At 43.4% G+C, this 18,334-nt stretch overlaps 1 protein-coding gene across 1 annotated transcript in view; it reads right to left on the bottom strand.

Moving 5' to 3' along the window:
• ABCA1 (ATP binding cassette subfamily A member 1) overlaps window positions 1-18,334 on the bottom strand; it is a 119,439-nt gene that overhangs the window by 91,874 nt on the left and 9,231 nt on the right. Inside the window, exons 2-4 of the mRNA XM_081844697.1 lie at window positions 8,145-8,286; window positions 1,719-1,812; window positions 392-533 (exon numbers count right to left, since the gene is read on the bottom strand). Coding sequence (XP_081700823.1) covers window positions 392-533; window positions 1,719-1,812; window positions 8,145-8,210 — 302 coding nt within the window. The 5' untranslated portion in view covers window positions 8,211-8,286. The remainder of the gene's footprint in view (window positions 1-391; window positions 534-1,718; window positions 1,813-8,144; window positions 8,287-18,334) is intronic.

Raw genomic sequence — 18,334 nt, 5'->3', positions numbered from 1 at the left:
CAACCCCAGAGTCGGCCATGACTGGACCTAACGGTCAGGGGTCCCTTTACCTTTACCTTAAGGTCCTAAAGAGCTGCAGTTTTGCCCTCCCCTTTAATCCACTTTTCCTACTGCTTCCTACCTGCAAAGTTTTGCCCTGGATGAAACTTTTCCCGATTCACTGCCCTGTATGTTCCGCCCCAACATTCACCCTGCCAAGCACAGCCACTATCTCAGAACCAAGTGTACTTTTCTACAAAGGCTTCTTGCAGGGGTGCCAAAAAAAAAGAACAGCCAGCAGCTTTTATAATGCAGACCAGTGCAAAGCCGTTTTGCCTCCGTTCCGTTCTTCATACTTGTCCCTTCACTACTCCCTGGGCCAGAGATTCATAAAGGAAGATATGGTACTCACATAGATTTGTTAAAATTTCCAACAATGCCCGGTGACTCTCCAGGAGTTGGGTAGCGGAAGCAGGGATTGTTGGCATTGCAAATAATCCCTTGGACCCATGGCAACGTTCCAGCTGAAGGCATGGCCTTGTTTGGAAAATGACCTGAAACACAAGGACAAAACTTAGGAATGTACATATTAGGCCATCAAGTTGCTTTCCCTCCTTTTGAAAAACCTTTGTCCTCAGTGTGTCTCCACCCCTCAAAAAAATATTATTCCGTGTCCACCATGAGAGAAGATGCATCTCTCTATCACAGAGGTTTCTAATGTATGCAAAGAGTTTACAGCTAGCAAACAACAACAGGAAAATACCCAGAGAACTTTCAAAAACCTTCAGAATTTTTTTGAACAGCGATTACAGTGGACACACAAAATGTGCTTGTATACCTTGGGGAATGATCTCTTTCAATTTTCCTTAAAACTACTCACTCCCAGATAGGTGTGTCTAGAATTGATGCCCGAAAAAATTCCCATTGTCGAATCACTTTAAAAATCGTTAACCGAGCCATATTTAAAATATCCAGTGGTTTAAAAAGCTACGCACCTACAGCTCGGCTGCTGTTGCAATATTATGTGGTAAGCTATCCAAAGCTCATGTTGAAAAAACACCAAAGAACGTTGGAACATTAGATAACAGTTCTGTCCCTTAAATTCATAAGCAGACCTAAAGAGGTCACAGTCACCTGCAATCAAGGTTTCTCTGATCAGCCCCAGATCTTGGTATAGGGGGAGGAAGGTACACCTGCGTGTGTTCATGACCTGGCAAAATGTTTGATGTAACTGAACTGCACTTAATGCATAAAATGAAGAGTATCTTCTTTTCTCAGAAGGCAAATAGTAATATCAATATTGTTAAAACAACTGGTATTTGTTGACCCATTGGCACAGGAAGAAACATGGTGGGTTGTTAATCACCCGGAAAGCCACGGTTATATGGCAGTTTAGTTGCATTTATCCTTGGTGTCTTTCTACCGGTTTGACCGAGTATCCTCTGCAAGTTATCAAGCTTAGCTTTGTACTACCACTTTTGTTTGCTTGTTTTTGCCATAATGCACAGCAAAGGTGTTTCTCTTCCATGCTACCTTAGGTCCATCTGTGCTATAGATGCCAAACATGTGTGCAGGAGAAGGGAGAGGATGAAGGCAATCTTTCTTTCTTTCTTTCTTTCTTTCTTTCTTTCTTTCTTTCTTTCTTTCTTTCTTTCCTTCCTTCCTTCCTTCCTTCCTTCTTTCTCATCATCACCAAAGCACATCACATAAAGCAAAGCATATGCATGTTCCATACTTACATTCATGTTGTTCATAGGGTGGAAACGATAGCCGTACAGAGATCAATATAAAGAAGATAAGTAAAGGCCAAATGATTTCAATCAGCAGCTGGAACTAGAAGAGAAAAGAGGAAAGAAGAAACAAAATATTAATCATCCACATTTGGTATCAATAGGAAACTGAGGACAATGTGGTTAAGTCCTTCACAAGCAGTATTAGAGTTGTGTCTTTATGTCAGCGTAATAACACTTCTGAAGATACCACATTTCAGTGTTTCATAAAAACTTCGTCAATGGGCCACTGATGCACGGGCTGCTTTTTGGAATTCACGTATCTCATGAAAACACAGGATAAAAATTACATAGTGTTTTCTCTGATCATATCCACAAGCTTTTCAACCCACCACAGCATATGTGGTTATTTTCTCACAAAAATACAGTTGCCCCAGAAAAAAATAAATAAATCCATAAACCTCCAGGGAAATACTTCATAGTGTTGTGGGATTGGTGGCTTAGACAAGGGACGTTCAATGGAACTATCAGTTAGTGCTGGAAGCTGACTTAATAATCAAAGGAAAGTTGTCAAAAAAATCTCCTTTGCTGGGAAAACTGCAGGTAAATGGGCCAACAATGGCTAGGAAATTGTTGGGGACCAAGGATGGTGTAATCTGTGAAGCAAACGACGGGGTAAACTGTAACCTAAGTTGGAATGTGTTTTTGGGGTGCTGTCTCCCTGGAGCAGAAACCTGACGCAGGAGCAGTGGACTTTGGGTGCCTGTTGGAGAATTGAAGGTGTGACTCCTCCTTTGGTCAATGTGTATATATGTAAATAGGCACAGAAATCACAAAATTCTAAGAAGCCTCCAATGAACCAAACCTGAGTAAGGTCACTGCAGTCCTGGAACTTCGCACCACTTGGAAAACAGTCGGGAGAGCGAAACAATATACTTATCCACACAGTCACTGCCAACTGTCATATATATAATGTTTTACATGTCAGTGCAGGAGTGCTGTTTAGAGCATTCGTAGCGGCATCAACATGTATCTAAAATTAGGCAACTGACATTTAACATAGGGCCAAGGCATGAAGAAGGACTGGGGGTGTTACTGTAACGTGGCTAAATCTAAACTGTAAATAAATCCTACACCTTCCCCCAAACACGGTAGGACTAACAGAGCAATTTCTACAGCATGGCCTGAAGTCACAAGGTACAGAAAATTTTGCTGAAGCTAAGCAAGTCTGGTCTGGCCAGCATTCGGATGGGAGGCTCTATGGCGGGGTGAGCGGGCAGCAAAAGGCAGAGCTCAGGTGCCTTTAATAGATGTGTCATGTCATAGCAAGCTAGACCTCTCTTTTTGTTACAGTCAAACCTCTGCTCCCGAACTCCTCCGTTTGGGAATGTTTCGGCTCCCAAGCACTGAAAACCTGAAAGCAAATGCTCTGTTTTTTCAATGTTCTTTGGAAGCCAAATGTCCAATGAGGCTTCCGTTTGAGGGCAGGAAGCTCCTGCAACCAATCAGAAGCCATGCCTTGGTTGCCAACATTTCGGAAGCCGAATGGGCTTCTGGAACGGATTACAGTTGACAACCAAGGTTTGACTATATTTTACTTCTGGGGATCTTTTATTTCCCTTTTCTAAACCTTTTCTTATCTGAAAATCAGATACCCAAATACTCAGTGTGATCTATATCTATCTATCTATCTATCTATCTATCTATCTATCTATCTATCGTCTGTCTATCTATCAAACCTAGCAGTTCTCACACCTAGATCTCCATGTGAAAAAGGGGAGATACAATGATAACAAATGCATAAATAATAAAATGACTTTAATGTGGTAGCATTCCTTGCTCCCACAGCAGTGAAACTTAACAGTGCTTAAATATAATGCAGATTCATGCTGTCTGTTAAAAAAAAATCACAGCCAAAGCTAATGGTAGATGGACCTATCTTGGTCCAATACAAAATTAGTCTGGAAAAGCTGGACTAATGGCTCAGATGCCTGGTGGATGTTCAGAGGTTAATCCATATGCTTCCCAGATTAAAACTGTAAGGTTGAGATGTTCGTGTGGCTGATGTTGGGTCCTCCTCACTACCAACCTCAAAGAATCACCCACGTGGTCAGTTAGGGAAAGAGGGATCATTCAAGTGGTTGGGGAAGAGCCCAACTTGCACTAGGAGAGGTGTGGTCAAGCTGGGAGGCAACAACAACAACAACAACAACAACAACAACAACAATAATAATAATAATAGCAGCATTTGCAAACCGCTTAATATTTCTTTATATATCTAAGCAGTGTATATCAGCAAAACAAAAAACAGTATCATTAAAATAAGAACGCAACATAAAACAAGTAGAATGGTAAGATTCGCAAAACGTTCGCAAAGAACTTTCACAAACTGAATCACTCGCTCCCAGGCTTGCAACATTCAGGAGCTGATTCATTTGACAACTAGGCATATAAAAACTGAAGGCTGGTGAATTCAAATTCGATATCCTTTTGGACCATTTTAGGTGGCCCAAAATTGGCCCATCTCCCCCAAATCTGGAATCTGAACCTGGAGAGTCTGTCTTAAATCCCTTGAAGTATTATGTCACTTGCAGACAACCTTTTCTATGGAGTGTGCCACAAGGAAAGTTAAAGGAAAGACTTTTTTCGAGTTTGCAGTGGTACCTTGGTTCTTGAATTGCCTCCGATTGGCTGCAGGAGCTTCCTGCACTCAATCAGAAGCTGCTGAAGCTGCATTGGACGTTTGGCTTCCAAAAAATGTTTGCAAACTGGAACACTCACTCCCAGGCTTGCAACATTCAGGAGCTGATTCATTTGACAACTAAGGCGTTTGACAACCAAGGTACCACTGTACTCTAAATCTAGTGCCATCCAACTGCTGGTTTGGGAAGTGGTATACACACAACAATAGCCACAGATGTACAGTGGTGCCCCACAAGACGAACGCCTCGCAAGATGGAAAACCCGCTAGACGAAAGGGTTTTCCGTTTTGGAGGCGCTTCGCAAAATGAATTTCCCTATGGGCTTGCTTCGCAAGACGAAAATGTCTTGCGAGTTCCTGCGGGGTTTTTTCCCTCCCCCCCCCCCTTTTCCTAAGCCCTAAGCCGCTTATCAGCTGATCCGCTAAAAGCCGGTAAACCGCTAATAGCGCTAATCCGCTAAGCTGTCAATGGGCTTGCTTCGCAAGACGAAAAAACCGCTATACGAAGAGCCTCACGGAACGGATTAATTTCGCCTTGCGAGGCACCACTGTATATCAATCCTGTTGTTCCTTATGAAATACTCTGTTTTGCTGCATCTCCCCCCCCCCACAAAAAAAAGATTCTATCGGAATTGAGAGAGAAAAATGCTTATTGCTGTTCTTTTCAGAAAATTGGTTAGAGTCTTTAAAAGGGGAGAAATGAAAACACCTAGCCAGGCTAGGTATCTGCTGTGAAGGTGCAGTTCAATGGCTCAGAGTGTACATACCATCTCAGTAAGTAATCTTGAGCAATCATCTTTTATTTGAACTCCTCATACTACTTGTATCTACATTAAGGAGGCAATAATGCTGGCCTCCCTTACAAGGATTCTACAAACATTAATTCATATTTGCAATATATTTAAATTAATATTTTCTATATAAATGCTAAAATTCCAATTCTTCTGCAACTAACGATGTTGCAGTTTGGGATAGCTCACTTTATACACACCTAAACAGATGTGTGCTTCAACCTTACAGGGGGAGTGGATGGGTTTCTTTTCCTTTTTGGTGAAAGATTCTTTTCCCACAAGAGCTCGTCCCGTAAATAGCTTGGGCTGCATTTCCCTTCTCCGCCAGTTTTCCAAGCAGCAGCAGCAGCGGCAGCTGAAATAAGCATTGCGAAAGCCGGGTACAAAGCTCAGCTTGACGTGTGCAGAGCAAGAGTTACATTTGTGCTGCTGGAAGGCAGCCAGGACAAAGTATATCCTGGCTGAACCCTGTGGGAGGAAAAAGTAACTTCAGGGGCAAGAGCTGAGCAAATACACAGGCACTCGCCTCCTTGTTCAGCATCTCTTCCTCTTCATTTATGCATTTGAAAGCAGCCAGCTATCTACGAAGCTGATGCAAACCGTGCTAGATGTAGCAAGGGGCAGGATATTGACTGCAATCCACCAGGGGACTGCTGATATAGGCGTCCCCTCACTTACAAGGGGAGTTACGTTTTGGGCCCCGCATGCATAAGCAAAATCTGTTAAGTGGGGAGCACCCTCTAAACACTCTTTAAACACGCTCTCTGCTGCTCTCTCTCCAATCCAGACCAAAAAACATTGCATCCAAAAATACCCACAACTAGAATTGAAGCTCTGGAGCCGGCTGGAGGCTGAAGGATGTGCAGAAAAGCAGCTTCGGCTGCTGTGCTACCACACGCATCAGCTGTTAGGTGGGGAGGCCGAGCAGCCTAAACAAAGCCCTGCTGCGTCTTCGGTCTCTTCAAAGCTTCTTCCGCCCTCGCTGAAGTCCTTTTTGGGTTCCGGGGAGGGTCTCCTCATGAGCCATGAGGACTCACAAGCTCTCTCTCGGCATTTCAAGGTTCGTACGAAATTATTTATTTCCTGGTGCTTCGTGCGGGAGTCCGTTGTGCGTAAGTTAGGGCTGCCATAAGTCCAGAATTTCCCAGACATAGCCGGGATTCGTCTGCCAAAAACGGCGTTTGGGTGGAATATTTGAAAATTAGTCAAAGTGCCTGGATTTCCTAAAAAACTGCTAAAAAACTTGATGGGGGGGGGGAGAGATGTTGCAAAAAAACCCAACAACTCAACTTTTTGAAATATGACAACCCTAGTATAAGTAGCGGGACACCTATACAATTATTTTTTGGTTGGCCAAAGCTCTTGCCACCCCTGTTAATCCCCAACCGCCAGGAAAATTATCAAAGATGGTAGTCTCGCTCACAGACAGTATCAGTGTCATCTCTGTATGGGCATGATGCATATGCAAGCGTTGGTGACCTCACTATTCATAAGCAGGTGTGGTGCCTTTGGCCCTCCAGATGTTGATGAACTACAACTCCCATCAGCCTCAGCAAGCACAACCAACGGCCAGGGGTGGTGGGAGCTGTTATTCAGCCACATCTGAAGTGCCAAAGGCTCCCAACACCTGGTGTAAATTATATACTGGTAGAGTTCCTCCCTCTTTGGGATGAGTTCCAAACAGGTAGCTATGCAGGGTTTAAAGGTACAGTCCCTGTCCTTGCAATTTGAACACAAGGAATAGCTCAAGCAAGCAAGCAAGCAAGCAAAAGTCAAGACCAGTGGCACCTTAAAATCTCACAAATGTATTGCGGCAGAAGCTCTGGTATGCTAATGCCCACATTGTTTGAGGCATGAAGTGGTATTCAGAGCTGCATAGACCCCCCTGAGCACAGAGAGAAGAAAAGGCTTATAAAATAAACTCATTCTCAACAGCTGCAACTGGTGATGACACTATCTTTCCCCCACTGATAAATTTAACATAATGTAAACTCTTTGCGTAAGCTCTTATTGTTCTTTTGGTTCTACGGCAACGCTACCCCACTGGGTACCTCTGCTGAGTTCTTGTAAGAATTAAGGAATTATCAAGCATTGTCCATGAGAGGAGTCAGCATTGAGTGTCCTGCTAACCTGCAGGGTGGGAAAGCTCAGGTGATCACAGCATCTGCTCCTTAATCTACAGTTTCTTCAGCCTGAGGACACACATGCTTTGACCCAAAGGTATCCTGAGGTGTATATGTGTGTAATGTGGTTCAGCTTCCAAATGCTGAGGCCGAAGCAGCAGCCAGAGAAACGGGGATTCCCCCAGGTTTACCTAGATTGATCCACTAATGGGAAGAGTCAACTGATTTTACACAATATATGTACCTCGTCATACAATGTCTTTGCTGGGTGTGCACCTATTTTTTTTTAATTAAGACATCTCTCTACGAAGTTTTTGGTGGCAGCATTGTAAATAAAAGCAGCATAAGCCTGCCCTGTTCTCTGATTAGGCACCAACTAGCAGAGGAGAGGGGGCATTTTTCATGGAATCCCCCACCCCCCATGTCCAAAAGAAATTGCTCCATATTCTCTGCAACGGTGTGGGAGGTGGTAGCCTTATGGAGGAAGGATCACCAAACATTACACTTCTTCTGTTAACGAGAACCTCCAAGAGATCAAAAAGCCTTTCCATGACTTCTTCAGGGCATCATAAGAACCAACTAACCGATTTCTTATCTTCAGATCAATAGAACATCAAAGCCACTATACAAATCCTGTAGCTGTTTTTATCGAAAAGACTACCCAGATTAATGGGAGATTTGCACATGTGAGTAACCAGTCTGTGTTTACTGTTTGGCACAAAAACATAAAAAATGGTTTTATAAGAAGGCCCTGTATTGGGAACCAAGCAATCAGTACCCTTACCTACTTTGTGAAAACCAAGCAATAGTATGATCTTACCGTTTGCCTTCTCCTATAGGTGAAATTTTTCCATAGCAGCAAACCAAGCTGTGTCCAGAACACCATCTTCTTCCCTCCGTTTACACTGGCACCACCGCAGATGGCAACAGCACACAGCAGAGATACTGTGGCTGGTCATCAACTAGAAACAACAAAAGGAATGGATTAGCAGGATTTGTTAATTCTTAAAGCAAAACAAACCACTTCCTTGTTTATGTTGCTTTGTTCTTACCCAATATAGGGCTGTGTAGCCCAACAACACCCACACAGCCACAGCAGCAATATTAAGGAAGATGAAGCAGGGGATTGATTACAGAGCTTAAACCAGATCTTGAATTCTAAACCAAGTGTTTCCAAACTTTACTTTTTGTCAATAATCTGCCCTTAAGTAATGCAAGTACATTCCCCCACAAACCCCTGTCATCCACCACACACCGTAGTTCAAGGCCACACGTAACTATTCCACAGAGGCACCTGTAATTCTGTACAGTGGTACCTCTGGTTACATACTTAATTCGTTCCAGAGGTCTGTTCTTAGCCTGAAACTGTTCTTAACCAGAAGCACCACTTTAGCTAATGGGGCCTCCTACTGCTGCCGTGCTGCCAGAGCATGATTTCTGTTCTCATCCTGAAGCAAAGTTCTTAACCCGAGGTATTATTTCTGAGTTAGCGGAGTCTGTAACCTAAAGAGTATGTAACCTGAGGTACCACTGTATTTCTAATTTCTATTCAAACTGTACACAGAGAGCCAAACAAGGTGTGATGCAGGAGATTCATAAATAGAATAGTTCCTGCTGTTTTGGGGAAATAGCAAAGGTGTTAAAAATGGTGACAGGGAGATTCATTTGATGGGCCGGATGGGGTCACTTTCTTCTACAGTTGTTTCCACAACTGAAACACACAGAGAGAGAGTAGTGCTCTTTGCCTCCGGGCCAAAACATGCGGTTATCATGTAGGTAGCTGTTATAAGAACTTTATAAAATAAATGTATAAACCACATGTCTGAAACCCCACAGAAAAAAGTCCTGAAACCATTTTGTCTCTCCCAAATGACCTCAAACATTTCTCTACAAGGTCGAAGGAAATGGGGAGCCTCCCCATTGTCTCTTTGCTCACAAATCCTGAATCAAGGGCACATTGAAGTTATGAATAGGGTGAGCCTGTGACCTGGATTTGGGAACTGAGTAGTTATCATAACAAACGAGCGGCCAGGATGCCCAGGTAATCCAGTTAGGTAACCTGGCAGACAGGATAAAAACAACGCACTCAGATTTCTGTTGTAGACCGCCCCTTCTCTGATGTACATATGATGTATGGAGGGGCGGTCTTGGGCTCCAGGGTGGGCAGTTCAGAAGTCTACTTAAGCGCTTGCACACCTTTGTCCTGGGTCCCTCCTGCTTCCTGTCTGTGGCAGTGAGCACCCTGTTGCAACAGTTAATAAAGATCAGGCTTATAGCCGCTTTGCTTTTGTATATCCTGGTCTGGTCTCTGTTCATTTCCAGACCAGTTTAAGCCTTAAAAGGTATGCTCTCTCTGAAGGTCCAGTCTTCCTTAAGAAGCTGAACCCCTTGAAGGGACCCCTCAATATTCTAGTTTCACACATATATGTTTTGCTCTGCAGGGCAAATACCAGCTTGAAGTGGGTAGGGCAATTTGCAGTGTAGGAGAAAGGATAGACCTTCTCTGCTCCAAAGCAATAGTCCCAATCTGATTCGGGGGCCCATGGCTTCTTTTACCTTGGGAGAGGAGGGAAGCAGGAAATCCGATGATGGATTTCCCTGGGTAACATCAAATTTGGCCCTAAACCCAAACCAGCAGAAGGATTGCTGCTACGGAACAGTGTTTGTTAAAACTACTGCAGTGTCTGCAGACCATTCATGGTCTGCAATGCCCTCCCCGCAACAAGATGCCTTACTGAATACCCCGCTTGTATCCCCTTCTTGATGAAGGGTAGTTTAGAAATTTAATAGATAAATAAAAAATATAAGAAAATGCAGAGAGCTCTTTCCAGAGCAAAGCGGTGACTAATGCAAGATTAGAACTCAGCTCTCAATCACCCTTCCCCCAACCCCCAGATTGGATTACTGAAAAGTGCCGCAGCAGCATGGAAGAGACACCGGCCGATAAGGCCCTCCCTGCTATGTGACAATGCGTTCCTGTTTATCCTCCTCCCCCCATTTTCAATACAGCTGCACCAAAGGGCAGAAGAGGTGGAGTTTTGATCCACAAACCTTTCAAGCAACTTGCCATGTGGCAATTGTCAGGGAGGAAAGTGTGACAGTGATACACCGATTCCCGGGAAGGATATGCTTTTAATCCACGAAGCAGAAAGTGCAAAATTCTAAGCACAAATTTATTTATTTATTTATTTATTTATTTATTTATTTATTTATTTATACCCCAGCCACTCTGGGCGGCTTCCAACAAAACACTAAAATACAATAACCTATTAAACATTAAAAGCTTCCCTAAACAGGGCTGCCTTTAGATGTCTTCTAAAAGTCTGGCAGTTATTTTTCTCTTTGACATCTGATGGGAGGGCTTTCCACAGGGCGGGCGCCACTACCGAGAAGGCCCTCTGTCTGGTTCCCTGTAACTTGGCTTCTCGCAGTGAGGGAACCGCCAGAAGGCCCTCGGCGCTGGACCTCAGTGTCCGTGCCTTTGCTTTAGGAAGGCTGGCATGGCCAGATGTCATTTCTGAGCACCCCAAAGGCAGCCCAGGACAGTATGCTTGTGCAGCTCCAAAAAAACCCTAAAACTCTTCCTTTTCAGCCTCCTATTGTTTGCATCAGTCTCGACAGTGCGCCTCTGGGAGCGAATTCAAACCGCTGTGTTAGCAGCACCAAAGTGACCTTCCCGGGGTGCAAGCCTGGGCAGTGTATATGGAGGTCCTGGGCTGCCCAGATGACAAAACCCTCTCACTCGGCCTAGCTTGGTCCAAAGGAAAGCACAGCAATATGCTTGGCACCAGTTTGGCTGCAGGAGTTTCCGGAAGGAGGCACTCAGGGCTGATTTCCTTAAGAATGGATAGGTTTGATCTTCTTGCAGTCCATGGGACTCTCAAGAGTCTCCTCCAGCACCATAATTCAAAAGCATCAATTCTTTGGCGATCAGCCTTCTTGATGGTCCAGCTCTCACTTCCATACATCACTACTGGGAAAACCATAGCTTTTACTATACGGACCATTGTTGGCAAGGTGATGTTTCTACTTTTTAAGATGCTGTCTAGGTATGTCATTGCTTTCCTCCCAAGAAGCAGGCGTCTCTTAATTTCGTGGCTGCTGTCACCATCTGCAGTGATCATGGAGCCCAAGAAAGTAAAATCTCTCACTGCCTCCATTTCTTCCCCTTCTATTTGCCAGGAGGTGATGGGGCCAGTGGCCATGATCTTCGTTTTTTTGATGTTGAGCTTCAGACCATAGGAAGGAGGCATACAAGGCGCCATCCAACTGCCTTAGGGACTCCAGACTTGTGTAGGATTTACTCCTTAGCCTTTTCTTCTCCTGGAGATATCCCACAAGGCAGTGGCGGTTTAAGATCAGAGTTTTCCTTCTCCTAAATGGGCTACCTTCCCAGGTGGACAAGCCCCATCTGCCCCTCACTTCCCTCTACAGCAGCAGTTCTCAACCTGTGAGTCCCCAGATGTTGTTGGACTACAACTCCCATCATCCCTGAACTCTGGCCTTGCTAGCTAGGGGTGATGGGAGTTGTAGTTCAACAATATCTGGGGACCCACAGGTTGAGAAAGGCTGCTCTACAGCATGTGCAGAAACCGCCTTCTTGACCATTGGACCCACTATTGCTCTCATCCGCTCAATCTGCCGGAGCCTGTCTATGCATGAAGGGCAAGTCCCTAACTTACCAAGAGTTTGAGGCCCGTTGGCTACCTTCACCTGGTTTAGCCAGCCAGTCAAAGCCATTCCTGGAGTTTGGCTGCTGTTTTATGCTGACAACTTCTAGGAGTCATGAAATGAGTGCAGGGTAGAGACCAAAGGTGGACAAACTACCCCAGAAGGAGCACAACATGTCTCCCACCAGAGGTACTACCCCTGCTCTAACACCCCATACAATAACCTAAAATCAGTCTCCATATCTTAACAGGGTCCACCCACTACCCATGACCATATTTTCACAGCTGTATAGTTTAAGGGGTGTTGGAAATTAAAACTGTGCAGCTGCAGTTCATTCTCAACTCATCCTTCACCACAGCTGTACTGAACAAACATTAAACAGCCTTAGGGAAGCGGGAAGCTTTGGCAAACAATACAGTTGTTTGCTCTCTGACTAGGAGAAAAAATGGTATGGCGGGGGGGGGGGGGGAGAACCTTTCCCCTAAAAAGTAACTATTTAGTCAGTGACTGAGCAGTGTTATAAAACTGGAGAGCAGACAGCGAAGGCTCTTGGCAGTAGGGCTTAACTATACAAGGAAACATACCACTCTCTTCATTTTATTATTATTATTTATTCATTAAATTTATATCCTGCCCTTCTTCCTGGAGGCGCCCAGGACAATAATAACATAAGACAATTAAAAAAACAAAACAGTTAAAACATTCTAAAACCAATTGCAATTAAAAACACTCCAAAAGCAGTTTCAATTAAAAACACAGTTGTGAATTATGTTTTAAAAAAACAAAGAAATAATTCTGAGAAACCAGGCTCTATTTTTTAATTATTATTATTAAAAATGAAGAACGGAAGGAAGGATATAGCCCCCCTGGCTCCTGAGATTCCCAGTTTGCTATATCTGTGTAATAAGACCTCTACTCTGAAGTTTCAACACTGGTCTCCACAGAGCAGGATGTGATTTTCTGGCAGGTTTGCGATCTAGCTAACATGGTCTGGAGGTGCTTATAGTATGACCCAGGAACTCCCAATAAGACTGCACAAATTTCAGCACCAGGATAGAATCACAGAATTGTAGAGTTGGGAGCAGATGATCACAAGGGGCATCTAGTCCAACCCCCTGCAATGCAGGAATATTTTGCCCAACGTTGGGATCGAACCCATGACCCTGAAGTTAAGAGTTTCATGCTCTACCAACTGAGCTACTCCACAATTCCATGGATCAGCACCACACAGAGTTAGTGCCCCAGATGGCCAACATGTCTACATAATCACATCATAGCACAATTACAACACCACCAGTAGACCAGCATTCCTCACCCCAGAGGACGGCATAAATGAGGGGTTGGATTGGATAATCGCCAACCATTATGACCAGGGGTGGTAGCAGTCATAACCATGACAACTGCAGGACCACAGCTTATCTATCCCTGGTATAGACATTGCTGAATATATGAACACCAGGTATTGCAGTCCAGTATGAAGCAAATATTAAGCATGAGAACCTCACAGTTGTGGGTTCGAGCCCCACGTTGGGCAAAAGATTCCTGAGCTGCAAGGGTTTGGACTATATGACCCTTGTGGTCCCTTCTAATTCTATGATTCTATGAAACAATCCACCATGAAGTACATAGAGTTTTCTATTTCATCTCTGGCATACTTGTGTTGAGCAAGGATGGAGAATGAGTGGCTCTTTAGATGTTTCCAGTTTACAGTTACCATCAACCCCAACGGTTGCCCATGCTATAGCGCAGGCCACACATCTCTCACCTCTGCATTAAAGGCACCACTCACTTCCCGCCCTTCTAATGAAAGACAAGGAACAAAGGACTAGAGAGACTGAGCTGTTCTTCCATTTCCCAAATGCAGAGCCCGCAGGGCAGCTGCAAACGATCTTGGCATGCTAACGCCAGCTCGCCCTGCTGTTTCTGATGTGCTGTCCTTGCTCTGAGAACAGATAAAACTATTTGAGCCTGGGGTGGTGGTGCGAGGAATCAGTCCAGGCTCTTTCATAATAAAGATCAAAGGTTGGATCCAACTCCTATTGCAAGCAGTGTTTGACTTTTAAATATAATGTAAGATTAAACTCTCAAAGGTGAGTTCTTCTTGGCCATTCCAACTTTGGGGAAAAGAACACCAAATTACAACAGCCACTTGCAACAGGCCAGCTGCCCAAACAGTGCTTCCACCATTCTTGTTTTGCACCCATCAACCATTATGGTTGGAGACGGCATCAGATAATTATACATTTCTATACACATTGCCCTTCACAGATTGAGGGGACAGTGCCTGCACCCCAATCTTGATGCAACTGGAACTCCATGCCCACCTAAAGGCCTGACTTGGCACTTAGTGCTGGTTCACACCTGCGTTGCTTCATATCTACAGTTCCAGGTGGTGGTGTTCCATGTGTGAACAAGCCATCCAGTTCAATCATCAGAATTTTGATATCACATCAGTGCACAATGCTCTTCCATGGAGTCAGTCCATAGAATCAACCACAACTCATCAAACCATTTATGTTTAAGCAATGAGAAATCAAGTGATGTGCATGCATGTGTGAATCAGCCTGTACATGAGCTGCCTTCAAGAACGTTATATTTTTGGACAACCAGGTTGGCTTTTGCTGTCTTCAATAAAATGCATCAGTACTACAGGTCTTGGTTATATAAATATCCTGAATTCTTCTCTGTGTGATGCATTTCTAAGTATGTCTCGTCAGAAGAAAATCTAATTAAGTCCCTAGGGACTTACTCCCTTGTAAGTGTGCTTAGGAGTGGAACCAAACAATATGCTCCTATGCTTGTTTATTCAGAAGTAAGCTCACCTGTGGTCCATAAGGCTTACCCTTACTTAGAGATATGTGTGCATACCATTTTCAGCCTTAAGGTAGAATCCTGTACACACTAAACTAGGAGTACGTCCCACTTAACTCAGTGAGACTTACTTCTGTGTAGGCATACATAGGATTGTGCTGTTAGTGCACCTTTCCCCTTCCTCTCCCCCTCTTTCCCCTTTATCTCCTCTCTTCCCTCTGTTAAGATCTGTTTTAATTGGACTTTTACATGCTTTAGTCCAGTGTTGTACCAACAAAAATTTCCTCCTTTCAAATTTGCACAGTTATGATCCTTAGAATCTGGTAAGTGATTAAACAACAGAAGCAAAAATAACACGCAGCCCACCACCATTTTCCTAACTAAAAGGCTACCAAAAAATAAACCAATAATAATCTGGGCATGAAATCTTGTGTTTCAGACACATGAATCTTCTTCCCCAGTCTTCAATGGATCACTTTAGTAAGTGTTATAATTCTAGCTGTTTTAACCTGCTGGTCAGTTACTCATGTCTCCCTGCTCTATATTATGGCTTGTTTTTATTGTATCTTGCTTTTATAATTTTGTATTTTAGCTATTTTAAAAATGCTGATCTATGACCATAAGAAACTGATTGATTGATTAACTAAAAGGCTGAGGCCCAGCACACTAGACAGGATCCGCACCCTAAGGCCATCAGATTCCTAACTAATTTGAAAGTTCCTTTCAAAATAACATCACCTAATGTAGTACGTTTTTCAGTTAAAAACAATAATAATAAAATAGTGTTGAACTAGTGTGTGTGTGTGTGTGTGTGTGAGAGAGAGAGAGAGAGAGAGAGAGAGAATGAATATCTATATACTGGTCACAGTGAACCGTCACTGTGATGCTGGTAGGGCTAATGGACACAGTTTCAGACTGAAGTCCTAAAATGGTGCCACAAAACATGGGCTCAACAGCTCATAGAAACCAAAATCAAAATTTTTAAGTCCTGATGGTCAGTTTTGGAGTTGAGCAGAGATCTGAATTCAGCCACCATCATCCCATACCCTACAGCTCCCAAAGAGCTGATCAGCAGAATTTTAGGTTTTTCAAATACGAAGCCCTGGCTGCCCTATGCAGGCAGTGTTAAGATGAGAAACGTTAAAACCACCATAAAAACGAAAGTGAAGTACCATTCAAACAAACTAACCATTCAAACCTTTTGAAACAATTAATATTTTTTTCACAAAAAGGACACCACCAGCTATTTTTCTTGTTGGTTTTCTGAAAGGAAGGCGGAAAAGTTCTACAAAATAATGCACACCAAACGACAGTCACATTGCACCATTTCTCAAAAGGATTCCTTTTGGAAGGACCTCCTGGCCACCCAAAATAAAATAAGAAATAGCCAGGGTAGTTGATTACCTCTTTATGTTTCACAGAAGGTACAAACTGGTCAGATTGCATGTCAACTGTAAGGAACGGCATCGATGAAATTACCCACAACTGTAATTTAAGCAGGCAGTTCCACTCAAAATCTTACAAAGCTGAAAGACTTACCTGAATCTACTCCGCAAATCTATATTTTCAACTAGTAATAGCTCCAAGAGACCCAGCTTATTGCTATCTAAGTTCTATGAAGCACTGTAGTCCACGCCAAGTGCTGTCCTGGTCACAAATGTCAGCAGTGGCTGTGAGCTTTGAACCTCAAACCTTGGGGCCGAGCCATTATCAGATGAATGGAGCCGATACGGTCAGATGTGCTTTCTGGAATCCCAAAAGCAATACTTTCTGATAACTAGATTTTAAAGTTTCCCTACATCTTCTATCTAGATTTCAAAGCGACTCCACAATAATTCGCCTCAACCTTGAGATATTGAAATGTATCTGAACAATATGAATCCCACTGTTGGCATTTAAGCATTTTAAATGGGAGCTTTCATTCTTAAAAATTGCAAGCGCATTGCAGAACTGCAGACAGATGCAATTTTCTACACGTTGCATCAGATAAAAGAGCATATATATATATGGTTGGCCATGCTGTGGCCATTACACATCTTTCTGTGCCTTGCTGTTACAGTAATAATGTTCAGTTTGTGTTAACTTTATCAGTAACTTGACATCCCTGCCTTATTTTACATTGTTAGGCAGAAGGCTTGGCAGAGTTGGATTTCAAAACACCTCCATACCTGGTGGTAACAGGGTCAGGTCTTGGTGCCATCCTAGTGGGCCAGGGCAGAGGAAGTAGCAGCAACACTCAGGCAAGCATGCTAGGCAAATCATAAAATTAATTACAGCAGCTTGAAAGTGTAATGGTTAAGAATGGCTGTGTGCCAATCTGCCGCCAGACTGTAAACTTCTCAGGTTTGCCTCTCTTGATAAGAGCTTCTAGACGTTCACAGCTTGATATGCTTTGACTAAATGACAAACATGGGGTTTTAAGAAACACAGGCCAGTGTGCCTAAGAACTTTCTCCCACAAAAAAATAAAAAATAAAACATCTTCGGGGGAAACCCTGTTATGTGACTCTGAAGTCCTGTTTAGCTCCACAAATTTAGATAATGCTGGTCTAAATATCATGGGGGAATAGCCAAATGGGAGAGGTTTTTGCAGCTACCCTGTGCTTTGCATCTGTGGAAGCTTGCAAGATGCTGCAGGAGAGAAACTGTGAGTAACATCGTGAGGGGGTTTATTTTTTATAATGATCAAGGTGAAACAGTTAGGCTCCCTTGTTATTTTTGCTATTGAAACAGTGTCGTGTTAATATAATCATGTTATATTTATAATACTGAAATGTTGCTTTTCGTACGTTGCTCCATTTGGTATTGTGTTGCTGATTTGTTATGTTACGTTTTTCTAACTGTTTTTGCACTGTTTGGATTGTGATATGCATCTCTGGTTCGGCCATGTTTCTTCTTTTTTGTGGAAAAGCAACATGCAGATGAAATCATCAACAGACGAACTCTAGATAAGTCAGGAAATGCAATCAATGAAGGAGAAAGGACGAATCTCTTTTGTATGCAAAGCATTATGATAGAAATCCAGAGCCTATCCTGTAATCTCCTTTCCAGGTGCTAGGATGTAAATTGATATACTTCATCAGGTTTTCCGTCCCATGTTCCCCTCAAGATCAAGGTGGCAGGCCTAGTATCTTTGGGCAACTGCTGGGACCCAGTATCACGGCAGGACTCACTTCTGAAACCCATACCCCCCCCTTAAACAATTATTTTCCTGATGGAAGCAAGGCTACCATTTTGATTTCCCACAATACCTCTGTAGTCACTTTTATTTCCTCAAAATGTAGCAACAGTTCTGAATACTGAGTTGGAGCCAGAACAGAAGATAGGTTTTACCACATCCTGGGCTTGTTATTTACAGCAGCTGGTGGTGGTAGGGTCTGGACCACAGGGTATGGAGAAGGGGGAGGGTTTGCCATTTCCTGCTAAAATCTCTCCTCCAGGCTCCAGTTGATATTTGCCCCAAAGCTGTCTTTTACTGGAATGGTATTTCTGGGGTATCATAGCGGAGAGGAAGATTTTTTTTTTGTAG

Source organism: Podarcis erhardii (assembly GCF_964252035.2).
Source record: "Podarcis erhardii genome assembly, chromosome: 17".
NCBI classification, from domain to species: domain Eukaryota; kingdom Metazoa; phylum Chordata; class Lepidosauria; order Squamata; family Lacertidae; genus Podarcis; species Podarcis erhardii.
This window is presented reverse-complemented; position numbering and strand designations above follow the sequence as displayed.